General features: G+C 39.5%; 1 protein-coding gene across 1 annotated transcript in view; it reads left to right on the top strand.

Moving 5' to 3' along the window:
- The window catches only part of LOC122805303 (pre-mRNA-processing factor 39-like), a 1,105,266-nt gene that overhangs the window by 709,208 nt on the left and 383,161 nt on the right, over positions 1–12,897 (top strand). Inside the window, exon 7 of the mRNA XM_044075391.1 lies at positions 4,404–4,587. Within this exon, the coding sequence (XP_043931326.1) occupies positions 4,404–4,587 (184 nt within the window). The remainder of the gene's footprint in view (positions 1–4,403; positions 4,588–12,897) is intronic.

The following is a 12,897-nucleotide window of genomic DNA, read 5'->3' as shown; positions in this document are numbered from 1 at the left end:
AAAGGGTATTTCATTCACCCAGTCCCCAAAATTCTGGACTTCACAGGTTTAATGATCTGTCCTTAATTCCTACTAGGCATCTGTTCACTGAAGACATTGTCTCAATTCTGTAATAAGCCAAAATGTACCACCAGGAACTGCTGTCCTGCAAAGTGGCAAAGGCTTTCTGTTTGATGCTAATCAAAAAGGTTACTTTCTAAGTCAGTGAGATTAGCCGAAGTTTTGGAATGTCTGTTCTCTCTCTCTAAGGAAGGTTTGCCCTGTTCTTCCATCAAGGTATATGCCTCTGCGATTTCTGCATGCCCCCCCACCCCCTTGCTTACTGTCTTTCTCACATGAAATAGTTTCTCAAAGGGCTGTTGCATCTGACCCCAAAGAATGTCCCTTCCCTACTTGGGACCTTGTCATTTGTTTGAGAAACTGCCCCCCACCCCCCCACCCCCACCCCAGTCGTCTGTCTTTGCACGTATAAAGATGCTCACTTGGCAATCCAGTCTCCTGCTACCGTCTGCTTCAGCTAGATGAATGTCTGAACTGCAGACTCAAGCAATGATTCTTTCCTGATCTTCCATAAAGACAAGGTCTCCCTCTGGGCCATTCCTCCTTTTGTGCCAAAGGTTGCATCAGCGCTCTCCTTTCTACCAGGCCATTTACTTTTTAGTCTTCAAACCTACAAAATAAGGGAGAAGCAATCTTCCAATCCTTGGACATTTACAGACTGCTGAGATTCTACTTGCACCAAACCAGATTTCCTAACGGGACAAACTAGCTCTTTGTTTCCTTTGCAGAGGACATGGAAGGGAAAGTCAGTGACTAAACAAAACTCATCTAAATTGATGTCCAATTGCATTGCTTCTTCCACTCCCATTATGGCAAGTACAGTTCTCTGCCCCTTAAGGCTTATTCTTCCAGGGCAAAAGCAATCCCCACAGCCTTTTTAAAAGTGGTCTCAACTTGGTATGTTTTGGAAGCAGTTGACTTGGACTTCAGTGCATACCCTAACAAACCATTTCAACCTTATTGCTACCTCTAGAACCATGAATGGGTTTGTCTTTACTTTCTGCAAAGCCTTGTCTCACCAACTCCTATCACTTGCCAGCCATGCACCCACTCAGCTAACTCTGGGACTCTTCCAAAGACTCAGTGCAACATCAGTGACTCCGAAGAACATAGTACAGTTGTGTTAGGAACTTCTCATAGTTGTAGATGTTCAAGTCGATCACTATTGCATTATTCTTTCTAACGTACCTCTCCCTTTTCTTCAGGTAACTACGATTGGTGTGGATACTCTGTTCATCACCCTTTCTTCCTCTCTCCTCTCCGCTTGCAACTCCTAGAAATTTTCTTTAGGATAGGATTGGTTGTGTGACCCTGCAGGACAGTTGGACCTTTGATCTCCAGGCAATAAAGACCTGAAGATGGTACTGGTTGAACTGATGCTCTTGTGTGGTAGGGAGGGGTGTTTGTTGGCTGGTAGAAGATTAAGTTCTCTGATATTTGTGCTGACCATGGTCTCCTGTGTGAAGGAATTCCTGAAACTCTGTACTCCAGCAGTGAAGTACTCTGAGATCTACAACTGTGGTACTTAACAGTACTGTGGATGGATATCATGTAGGGCAACAGCACCATGGTGTTTGAAGACATTTCTGGTTGAGCCCCCCCCGCCAAAATCATGTGAATATGGAGTTCCATAATGCAGATGTGGACAGGGATAATCTCTCTAGACACCCTGCTGAAAGGACTGTTCAAGGCATGGAAGGAGAAACTAAGACCATGCAGTCTGTTGAGCAACTTTGTCGGGCTCAGGTTTCTAAATTTAGCATAAACTACCCAGCAAAGTATTTGCCCCCTTGTATGTAAACAAAACATATCAGGAAATGGAAACCTTTCAGAATAAATGGCAAGCAAATCCAAAGGAAAACCCTAGGGGACTGTAAGGGCCATGACTGTAAGATGGAACGGCTTTGATTCAGCCAGGCTGCAGAAATCCTCCATCTCCTACCAACCACTTCCTTCCATCAGGTAAAGGCATTTGTTGGAAAGGAGTAATCGATGATGAATGTACCTCTCCATGGTCACAAGTTAGTTTCTGAAAATTTCAAACTGCAGAGGTATTCCCAAAGTTTCAGAGGGCCAGTCAGTCTTTATACCTACAATTTTAAGAGAAATGCAACAGTCAGAAGCCATATAGAATGTCTTGTCTGGAGATGGAAGAATATTGTATTCCACACTTTCTATGCTAAGAAATGAAGGCACATGGAGACCCATTCTGGGTCTGTTCCACATGAACAAGTTTTAATAGTCCCAGAATTCAGAATGCTGATTTTGCAGAGCCTGTTACTTTACTGCCACCTCAGGTATTAGTGGTCACCATAGACCTAAATGATGCCTGCCTTCACATACCCGTAACCAAGTAGCACATGCATTTCCTCAGATTGGCAACAGTAGCAGCTCACGTTTATAGTTTACTTCCACTTCCATGCCACTTGGCTTGCCTACTGGTCCAGAATGGACTCCTGTAATGTCTGAGTTTTTCTATTCAGTTTTGAGAGTTTTATTAGTTTCAAACTCCATGTCCAAAACTATTTTCTCTTTTTTTTCTTTGTCCTGAAATGTTTATGAAAAGGCATCTGTTTATGATGATACAAATTTTCAGGGTAGATCATTTCAGTGACTGCAGGTCTTTTAGTTGCCTTCCTGTTTTCATTGACAGGTGTGCACAAAGAGCATCATGCTGTCAAAAGAAGGTAGAAGCTGTTTAGGATTTATGTCTTTATAACGTCAATTGTGTATTTCATCTGGGTGCTTTAATTGAAAGCAACTGTAGTAGTACTACACTGCCACCCTTGTTGCATATGCTATGATGTCTGTGATATTGAAGACTAGGAGTTAAAGGCTTGGGGGTATGTAACATCAGCTGAAAAATCTGTCATGAAGTCCTGTGGCTTGGCTGTTGATATTTACTATTTATGGTCTGCTGAGTAAGGTGCCCTTAAAATCTGCTTTTGTTTTACACTGTAAAGAACAGTCTGTATTTAACCATATAAAAATAGAAAATAAACTTATCTTTTAAAGTCTGAGTTAATTTAACTGTGTAGTAAATCTAGCAGTTGTTTAGCTTCCATGAGTATAATAAAGGGTGGAATGTGGTCCGTTTCCATTCACAAGGGGAAACTGGAGTGGAAGTTTATAACTCCTTTGACATTTTGTTTATGAAATTAGAGTACATCACATAAAATACTGCTGTTGCCACTCTGGTAGCATAGAGGGGTAAAGCCCTGTGGACTTGCAGACCCAGATTTGATTAGTGGCTCAGGTGACAGAGAAGCTGGGGAGGAGATGAGTGTGCCTGTTCTGGGTGGTGAAGTGTGCGCTTCTCATGGGGATCTCTGGTGGAGTCTTGGACTTGGCGTTGGGAAGCATTTTCAAAGTTGGGGGGAGGGCTGCTTTTGAGGTGGGTTACTGTGCATGCCCCTGTTGCCTACCTGTGCTTCTTGTACAACCACAAAGGCAGCAGTGGAAGGGAGAGTAATGGGTAGGGCTACTGAAGTTTAAAAAAAATGTTGCTAGCAACAACAAAAAAAAAAAACACCTTCAGGAAGCCATGGGGCACTGGGTAGGAGATTTGCAGGATAACTCATGAGTATGAAAAGTGCTCATTAAAAAATGGTGTTTTCTTTTAATCTGTCAAATATTTGTTGCATCACGTTGTATGATAGTGGCCTTTCAGTTGTTGGTAGTGCTAATCTAGACTTATTAATTTGACAGTATGAGTCTACTCCACTGAAGTTTCATTGTGTTTGTGCCTGCTGCAGTAATTTATTGTACAGTTTCTGTTATGGTAAGTAATTACATATGCAGTTTTATTTTAATGTCTTGTAATCACATAAATCACAGGTCTGCCCTGTCTTGATGTCAGTAGGATAGGTTAATGTACACCGGCACAGCAGATTTTATGTACAAGCCATCATCTGCTGCTCAGTTTTTAACATCTCAGAATGTATAATGTAACTGCTGACAAATTAAAATGTTCATTATATTGATGAGGAGATTGTAGTGCATGAAAGTCAGAGTGGACTAGAAAGAGATTCTTTAATGACAGAGCATTGCCATTTAACAATGTTATTGCCCTGTAGAGGTTCTGCAGTCTGTGGACTTCAGATGCCTGAATTCCAGGAAGAAGAAAAGAAAAAAAATGTGTTCTTTTTATGAAGTGAATTCTAACATGATTCTTTTAAATTCCGTTGCTGCTTTTTGTCTGCACGTGTTTCCTACCTGCGTAAGAAGGTGCAGGAAATTCAGAAGAACTGTGTGTAAGCCAGTGTCAACGTGAGTGCAAAATATAACCTTCTCAATAAAAGCTGAATGATGAAAACTTTTCTCTTTTTTAAATTCCATAAAAGCTAACTGTAATATTTATCCTTTTTGCTCTCTCTCTATTTTTTCATTCTTCTGAAAAGTATGCAAAGTACCTGGAGAACCACACAGTTGAAGGGGCTCGAAACGTCTACCAGCGGGCATGTGGATACCATTTGCCCAGGAAGCCAACAATTCATCTGCACTGGGCTGCTTTTGAGGAAGGTCAAGGTATAACAGGATTTCAGACCTTTTTTAACAAGTCCACTGGATTTTGAAACAGTCCCTAAAGCATATTTGACATTACAGATTTGAGGAAGAAAAAAAAAATGTTTTGCTGAATTTAAGCAATTGTATTCAGTTTCCCTCTTTGCTATGCTTTTGTGTTAGAATAAGACAAGTATGCCATAGTACCAGCTGCATTCTGGGGAGACTGTGGCATAATTCCCTTGCAGCAAGACAAAAAGGGGGTGGTTTAAGTTTAGAACATTGCCCCATACCGAATTTCTTGTGTTTTAATTCTGCCTTCATTTTTTGTTCTTATTTTGGTTTCTAATGCTCTCAAGAGCATTTGCAGTTTTACTCCTGCTTTTAGACCGTTGATGCAGGTTTCTGTCTTGTCCTGTGCTAGAATGTCTACTTGGCTCAAGCACTTCTTGTACCACACTCGCCAACTTTACATTATGAAACTTCACTTTGCCATTGTCCCACTGTTGTAAAATGCTATGGGTCTAAACATTAATCCTGAACTACCCTTGATTTTACATATTATATTGTCTGTGTCATGATTGTACTATGCTTGTATGTTGACTGTTCATGCGTATCTTGTCAATATGCTCACAGTCATTGCTTTTTCTAATTGTGTACTCATAACAATTCAGCACAGTATGTATGTAAGTTACTTTCTCTGTTTCTTGTGCAGCTTTTTTCCCTAGACCTTTGCTGAAAAGGGTTTCTACCCAGTCTGACTTTACCAGTCAACAAAAAGCATTAAATAATGTAAATAAGTAATTTGTGAAATATTTCCCCATTTCTTTCAGTGCCTGTACTAAGCTTTTTGCAGATACATGCATGGGGTTGCATGTTAGCCTTCTTTTTTTGTTTGCATGACATTGGAATAGTTCATAACTTAAATATTAGTATTTTTACAGTTGATGGTAACTGCGTGTGCCTACTGTGTTTGAGGACAGGGAAGTGTTTTTTCTGTTTTCATAAATGTTTGCATTTGCTACATCATAATAAACTAAGGCTGCTGTTCCAAAACCAATTTTAGCAAGACTTGAGGTCCTGTCTCTAGTCATTACTTGACAAGAATGCCAGCAGCTTGCTCTTCTGTCACTGAATGTGATGGTTCATATCTTTGGAAGGGACTTGAAAGGGCATATTATTTTTTTCAGGACTTAATGCTTTATTAACAGTTTAACTTTAAACATACACATGCAAACAAACCTCATGCATGATGCACAACACTCTTCTGGTGGCTGGCCCTTTTTGTGTAAGTTATTGCTTGTACACCCTTAACACATAGGGCACAGCCCAATCCAAGAGGTAGAGTATTTCATTTGTAATGTCTGCTTGCCAAAATAGGGTATTATTTACATCTTGTGCATTAATAATTCTTATATCTTTCATGTCAGAGGATAATTAAATGTTTATGGATTCCAAGGTTGTTTCTCTCTTCTCTCAATAACTGTATCTCATATTTCCTTTGGCTCATCTAAATTGGGAGTGGTTGTCCCTGTATCTTACATCCCTTCTTGTTCATTATAGATTGTTTTTCCCCAACCTCCAAATTTTGAATTGTTGCTTCCCATATTTTCTCATTTTCTTTTGCAGTATTGACTTTATTTCCCTTAGGTTTCACCATTGGCTGAGAAATCTCTCCCATGAAAGGCTCATCTTGTGTTTTCCAATGCCTTGTTTTAACTTTATTTAGTATCGATATTAATGCTAATAGACCCATCTGATTGCACTACCTGGTCTTAATGTTGATTGACCTATTGGATAGCTTTACCTCACTTTCTTCATATTCTCCCCCTATAATTTGTTTTGCTGTATTCGCTAGATCCATCCTGTAACTTTTCACGTCCCCAGAACATATGTCTCCAAGATCCCTCCTCTTGACCTCTACATCTCCAGTGTCTTGAATCTAAATTTGGAAACATTTTAATTTATTTATTTGTTTTGTGGTGTATAGAAATTATTTATGCAGACATTTCCAAGCAAATATCTAATTTCCTTGACTTTGTTGCTCTCATGGGATGGAGCATATTTTTATCCATCAATCTTATAAATTAACTTCACCTAGAGTCCTCCTCCAGTTTGCTGTGAACTTTTTATATGTCCCTTCCTTTCATTATCTCAAAGCCTGATAGATCCTTCTGACAGTTCTCTTTATTGGCTTTGTCTGATCTTGCCTTCATTAGGATTTGTACCCAAATCTGTTTTATTTCATCTCCCTGATTAACTTCAGCACTCCTCTGTATTTTAACCAGCGCGTCTGAGGGATATTTTAGGTGTATTTTATTTCCTGCCAGTCCATTACCATCACCCTTCCACCACTCCTTAATTGCTCCCAAATTACTGTTGTACTCCCTTTTAGATACTAATCCTTAGCTAGTGTATTTTTTGGCTTGAAACTAAGATTCCCCATGCCAATAGGCAGCATCTTAGTTTCACCATTTCCTGCCTTTGTCTTTCTATGTTTTAAATGTTTACAGTGTAGCAAGATAATTATCTTCATTGTATTTCCCATTAATTTGTATCCACATTTCCACATCTTCTCTATTACAACACCTTTTCAATTGTCCTTAGTATCAACTCTTTCCAGTTTGACTCATAATTGCTATCCTGCAGGTAATAAATTACTTTAAGATGTGTTATGGAATACTCTTCCAAATTTTGTAATCCCAGACCACCACTCTCCCGAGGGCCCATCAACATTTCCCAACTAACTTTAGGTCTTTTACTTTCCCATAAGTATCATGCAAGTATGTTTTTCAGAGTTTCCCTGTCTGTTTAGCTTGGACTGTAGACAAATACTTGACGATAATATAATAACAATGAATCAATAAACATTTTAATTATTAATGTATTTTGGTCTAGATCAGCATTTTACCACTTCCATCTCTTTTTACTGTTCTGGTAATGTTGGTTATTGGTTTCTGTGGGAGAGTCCTGTGACTTTTGCCCCCATATATTTCATTTTATAGTGTCACCATAGAAAGGAGTATTCCTGAACCATCTGGAAAGCTGGGTTATAGTTTGTAGTTGGTGCCTTTGTTTTATTTTGATTTATTTGAACCCTGCTATGCCTGAAAATTGTTCAGGTATGTTAACTAGGGCTTGGAATGTCTCTATCAGGATTAGTTAGAAATGCTATAACATCATCTGCAAATGATAAGTTTCACTGTTTTCCTCCTCCTTCCCAATCCTGTAGGACATTATTATTATTGTTGGGGGATTTCATAACTTGTGCTGCCTTGATAAACCAGTGCCAGTATCTTAGTTGTATACAGATCAGAAATCCCAGCAAATACATTTTTTTTAATTTTATTCTTGGAGCAACATTAAGATGAATTTGTTGATTTTATTGAAGTTTAATGAGTTATCTTTTTGGTAGCTCTGCGTGATCACTGTTGTTGTCAACCATTTTTTACTATCTTTTATTATATTTTAAATATGAGAAGCACTGGAGATCTTAAACTACAAGAGTTGCCGTTTGTGACAATTACTTCTCACTGACTGTAGTCATCCAGTCTATTTTTTACAAGGATTCAGGGTTCAAGTTGTGCAAAATAATCCTGCTATTTTGTAGATGTCAGTTGTAAATGCCCTTTATAAAGCATCCGTGTTTTGTGTTGTTTTTGGTGCTGCTTCCTGCTTTTAAATGGTTAGTTACTTGCCTTTTTCCCCCTAGTTGTAAGTAGTTCTTCACTTTTGGTTTTCCATTTAAGTATATAAAAAGAAATGCGTCTTCCATGCTGTTACTGAATTATTTGGAAATACTCTACAGCTTAAGTCTGATTGTATGTATGACTACGGCAGACAGACAAGTCCCTCTCACATTTGTAAAATTCCTGCGTGTTGAGAATGCTTGATAATGATTTTGAACTCTGTTTTAACAGCACTACTAAAATAGTCTGTAAGGAGAGTTTTCTTTTTCAGTAGAATTTAGGAGGAGGCTGAAAGTAAATTCTACTCAAGGAAACAGTAGAATGTGTGGGGCAGTCAAGGGGGAGGTCCTTTAAAGATGTTTGACAAGGTTGGGTTATGAAGAAATTGCATAAATGGGAAGTAGAGAAGGAAATAGTAAACTAAAAGTTATTTAATGCTAATGCTTTAACAGCATGGCATTCTGAAAATCCTCTCTCCCGGGTTAATACAACTTTGCCAATTTATGAGGTGAAAACCGTAAAGTCCCTTCTGCTGATGAAGACGCAGGAAAACCCTTGACTGTTAAGAAAACCAGTACATTTTTGGAGTGATTTCTTTTTCTGAGCTTGTTCAGAATTCCGCATAAAGTGTTGTGGTTGCTGACGGGACTGTTTTGGGGGTAGAAGATAATTACTTATAAATTCTTCTTCGTCTTTATCAGTGTATGAGAGTACCTAGGGGAGGTCAGACCCTGCAATACTGAATAAAATGTTGGTCAGATATTACTGTATGGCAGTAGAAGACCCTGCGCAGGCATGCGTCTTGTGTGCAGTACTGTCACAATGTGTCATGTTGAAGCCACTTTGCATCAACAGTTGCATTCGTCCCCACACACACACACACGCACACACACATTTAGTCGGCGTCCAGGTCACTTTAGCTTAAGTACCTTTTCTAAAATTAATGGTATTTTCCCTGTGATTTTCATAGGATGTAGGAAGTTACAGGCAAGGTTTACACCATAATACCAATTGAAATGAATAAATAATCTTGTGTCATCTGCTTCTCCCCTTAAAATTTTATTTGAGAAAAGTGTATGTATGAGAGCCAGAGATGTTCTCTTTGAAAACGATTACAGGAACTTTGTGACATTGTGCCCGTCTTCACATTAACAGGTTGTTATACAACCTACCCTTTTGGCAGCAGTCTGGCCATTGTTTTGTTCCTCACTGAGCTCAAATGAAGTTTAGCCACTGCAGACAGGAGAACCCCTTGTGACTGAAAGTGTTAGATTTGTCAGTCAGCTCCTTGAGGTGGTGGTGGCTGTTGTGGCACTGAATTATGATGAATTTGCCTTAGTTTTCCTGAAATAATAGGAATAATAAAAATAATCCTAACTGATGGATGACTGCAGCAAGACTTATACTTATATGTTTATAAATTATTATATGTTTCACTGGAGTTGGGCATGGCTTCCAGTGATAAAATTCAATTTTGCAGTTGGGGAAAGGGATCTGTGCTTTAAGGGGAGTTCTTCCTTGTTCATGTATGTAGCTTTAAGGAGAGTTCTTCCTTGTTCATTTATGTAGAGTCTTAAAATCTACATGACAGATCAGCCATCTCCTGCTTCCAGGCAGGTGACACAAGATAGGCCTGGTGAGCATGCTAAGTTCTCCCTTAAAGGCGCCAAGGGTATCACCCTGGTTAATGTGAAAAGGTAGCTTATGCATTCCTGAGCGAATTTATCATACTAGGTGTCCATGTTTGCTTTTGAAAATTCAACCCTTAGGACAGGTGTTTGTGAAATTTAGTTTTGGTTGAAGGTAGAGGACCCCTTTTAGCCATAAATGTTGAGCATAAGTCATCACTGTGGAGTCTCTAAGATTCAGAATGTAGGAATTGAGGCTCCTGATCTGTTTTCATAGCCAAAGTGCTTCAAGCTACTAATTTTTGCTTAGGAGCCTCTGGAACCTTTTCAGATGTGCAGTATGTGTAGACAAATTTACTCCAAAACAGGGTACTGTGATGCATGAAGAAGGATTTTGTTTTTATTTAGATGAGTTACCTTTGGATATTAGTTGGGTCAGATAAGTTAGAAGAATTTTCCAGCCGCTGGTGGGACGTGGTGGTCCTAGGACAAGGAATTTTTAATAAAGGTACCAATATCTGTGAGTCAGTCTGGGGAGCCGTGATTTTTGTGCTGTGTGGGTCATAGAACACCCTTGTTTTCCAAATTTAACAGTTCTGCATTTTTTTAGCATTTATTTTAAGTACCAAAGCAAAAAATACAAATCAAGAGCAACGCAATGAAGGGCATATAAAGTCACCTTAGAAAACACAGTCCTGTGATCCAACGACGAGAAAATGGAAAATGTTCAACAAGAAAAAAGTCAGTCCAAAAATCCAAGAATGATAGCCCACAAACAAATGGTTTAAAATCGATTTAATTCAGTGCACAATGGTTAGCGCTTTCGCCAATAGCTTCATCAGACCAATACTAAACATTACATCCTAGTTTAAATAATCAAAATGGTGGGAATATTTAATATATATTTAAAGGAGTATCACATATATTATAAAAGCATAGTCTAAGAGCATCAGCGAACTAGAACCTTAACATCCATAAAATACAACATAAAAACCTACATATAGTAGTATAATCTATCTATCATATACAAAATAGAGTAAAAATATCTATACATTAAAGGAGTAGGTATATAAAAAATCTTGTACTTATATGATAAAACAATTCATATCTAAATATTGCAAGATATGCCAAAAAATACATAAAAAATACATGTATAAAGAGTGCGCATACATATATCTGGATATATGTATGTGCACTCTTTATACATGTTAAATGTTAAAGCAGAAGAAGTCTTAAAGAAAATGGAGGATAAGGCAAAATCTATGCAGACGGTCAAAGATTTTTTACAGGTTCAGCTCCCTCGCTTCATCAGAAATTGGCCAACAAAAAATTGGTCCTTTCCACCTACTGACAGACCACAGAGGAGTAAATACAGACGCCCAAGAGGCAGAGGACAACCACAAACCCACTACAAACCTCGACAATGGGGCACTGCAACACAGAAGGGGGGAGAAGACAGGCCCCAAACTACTAGAAGGCAAACTCAATGACTTAAACCTCATATGGCCAAGCAAGACTCTCTTGGCAGCTCCCTTGGGAGGAAAATTAGCACTTTTTTCAGACAACTGGCGCATCGTCACAAAGGACAGATGGGTCCTAGACATAATTTCACAAGGATACAGATTCCATTTCCACACCTTGCCAACGAAAAGAGGAATGCCAAACCTGCCACAAAATCAATGGGCAGAGGCACAAAAACAAATGCTCTCATGGACATTCAACTGGTACCTACATGGGAGCAAGGCCAAGGATTTTAATCAAGACTCTTTCTAGTCCCCAGAAAGGACAATGCCTGGAGACCAATTCTGGACCTTTCAATTCTAAACACCTTCTTACAAGTACCCAAATTCAAGATGCTAACACTACAGCAGCTTCTTCCCATGTTGGGTAAGAAAGCATGGCTAGTAAAGTTGGACCTCAATGAGGCATACCTGCATGTCCCTATCGGACAAAATTGCAGAAGATACCTCCATTTCATTGCAGGTTCAACCCGTTACCAATTCTGTGCACTGCCCTTTGGCTTATCCACTGCACCCAGGGTTTTCACAAAATGCTTGGCACCAGTAATTGCATACTGCATACAGAGGAATTCAAATATACCCATACCTGGACGACTGCCTCATCCAAGCAGAAAGCAGGGGCATCCTCTTACAACATCTGGCTTTTGTAAAACATCTTCTAAGTTGCCTAGGGTACACAGTAAACAAAAAGAAATCAAAACTAGTACCCTCACAAAATATAACGTTCCTGGGTGCCAGCTTGAATACAACGGCCCAGAAGGCTTATCTGACTCCAGACAAACAACTACAACTGACTCAATATTTCAAAACAATGGCAACAAAGACCCAACTCCCTGCAAGAAAAATTCTGCAGGCCTTGGGCTTCATGGCATCTTGCATACTACTAATACCATTTGCAAAGCTGCATATGAGGAAATTACAGTGGTACCTAAAAAGCGTATGGTCTCAACACAGCCACAGCTTGGACACAATGATATCTCTCATTCCCTGCCTTCAACAAGAGTTTCTATGGTGGTCACAGGCATGTCACCTCAACAAGGGTCAGCCTCTCACCTTGCCCCCAGCCAGGCAAACTATGACAAACAGATGCATCGGACTATGCCTGGGGGGCACACATGGCAGGACAGTGCGTTCAAGGCATATGGACTGCAGATCAAAGGAATCTGCACATCAATCAAAAAGAGATGCTAGCTGTACAGAATGCCCTGACAGCATTCAAGAACCTCTTGCATCCAGGACAGCTTACAATAAGGATGGACAACACCACAGTTATGTGGTACATAAACAAACAAGGGGGTACACACTCCTACCCTCTATGCAGGCAAGCAATGACCTTGTGGAACACAGCACTGGCTTACCAAGTTCAGCTACAAGCTCAATTCCTGCCAGGAAAAAAGAACACATTGGCAGACGACCTCAGCAGAAACATCATGGATCCCCACGAGTGGAAACTGGATCCACAAGTATTTGCAATGATAACTCAAAAATGGGACCACC

This window comes from Protopterus annectens, chromosome 6.part1, assembly GCF_019279795.1.
Source record: "Protopterus annectens isolate FY-2018-M chromosome 6.part1, PAN1.0, whole genome shotgun sequence".
Classification (NCBI taxonomy): Eukaryota; Metazoa; Chordata; order Ceratodontiformes; family Protopteridae; genus Protopterus; species Protopterus annectens.
Note: the sequence above shows the minus strand (reverse complement) of the source record. Positions and strands in the feature narration are given on the sequence as shown.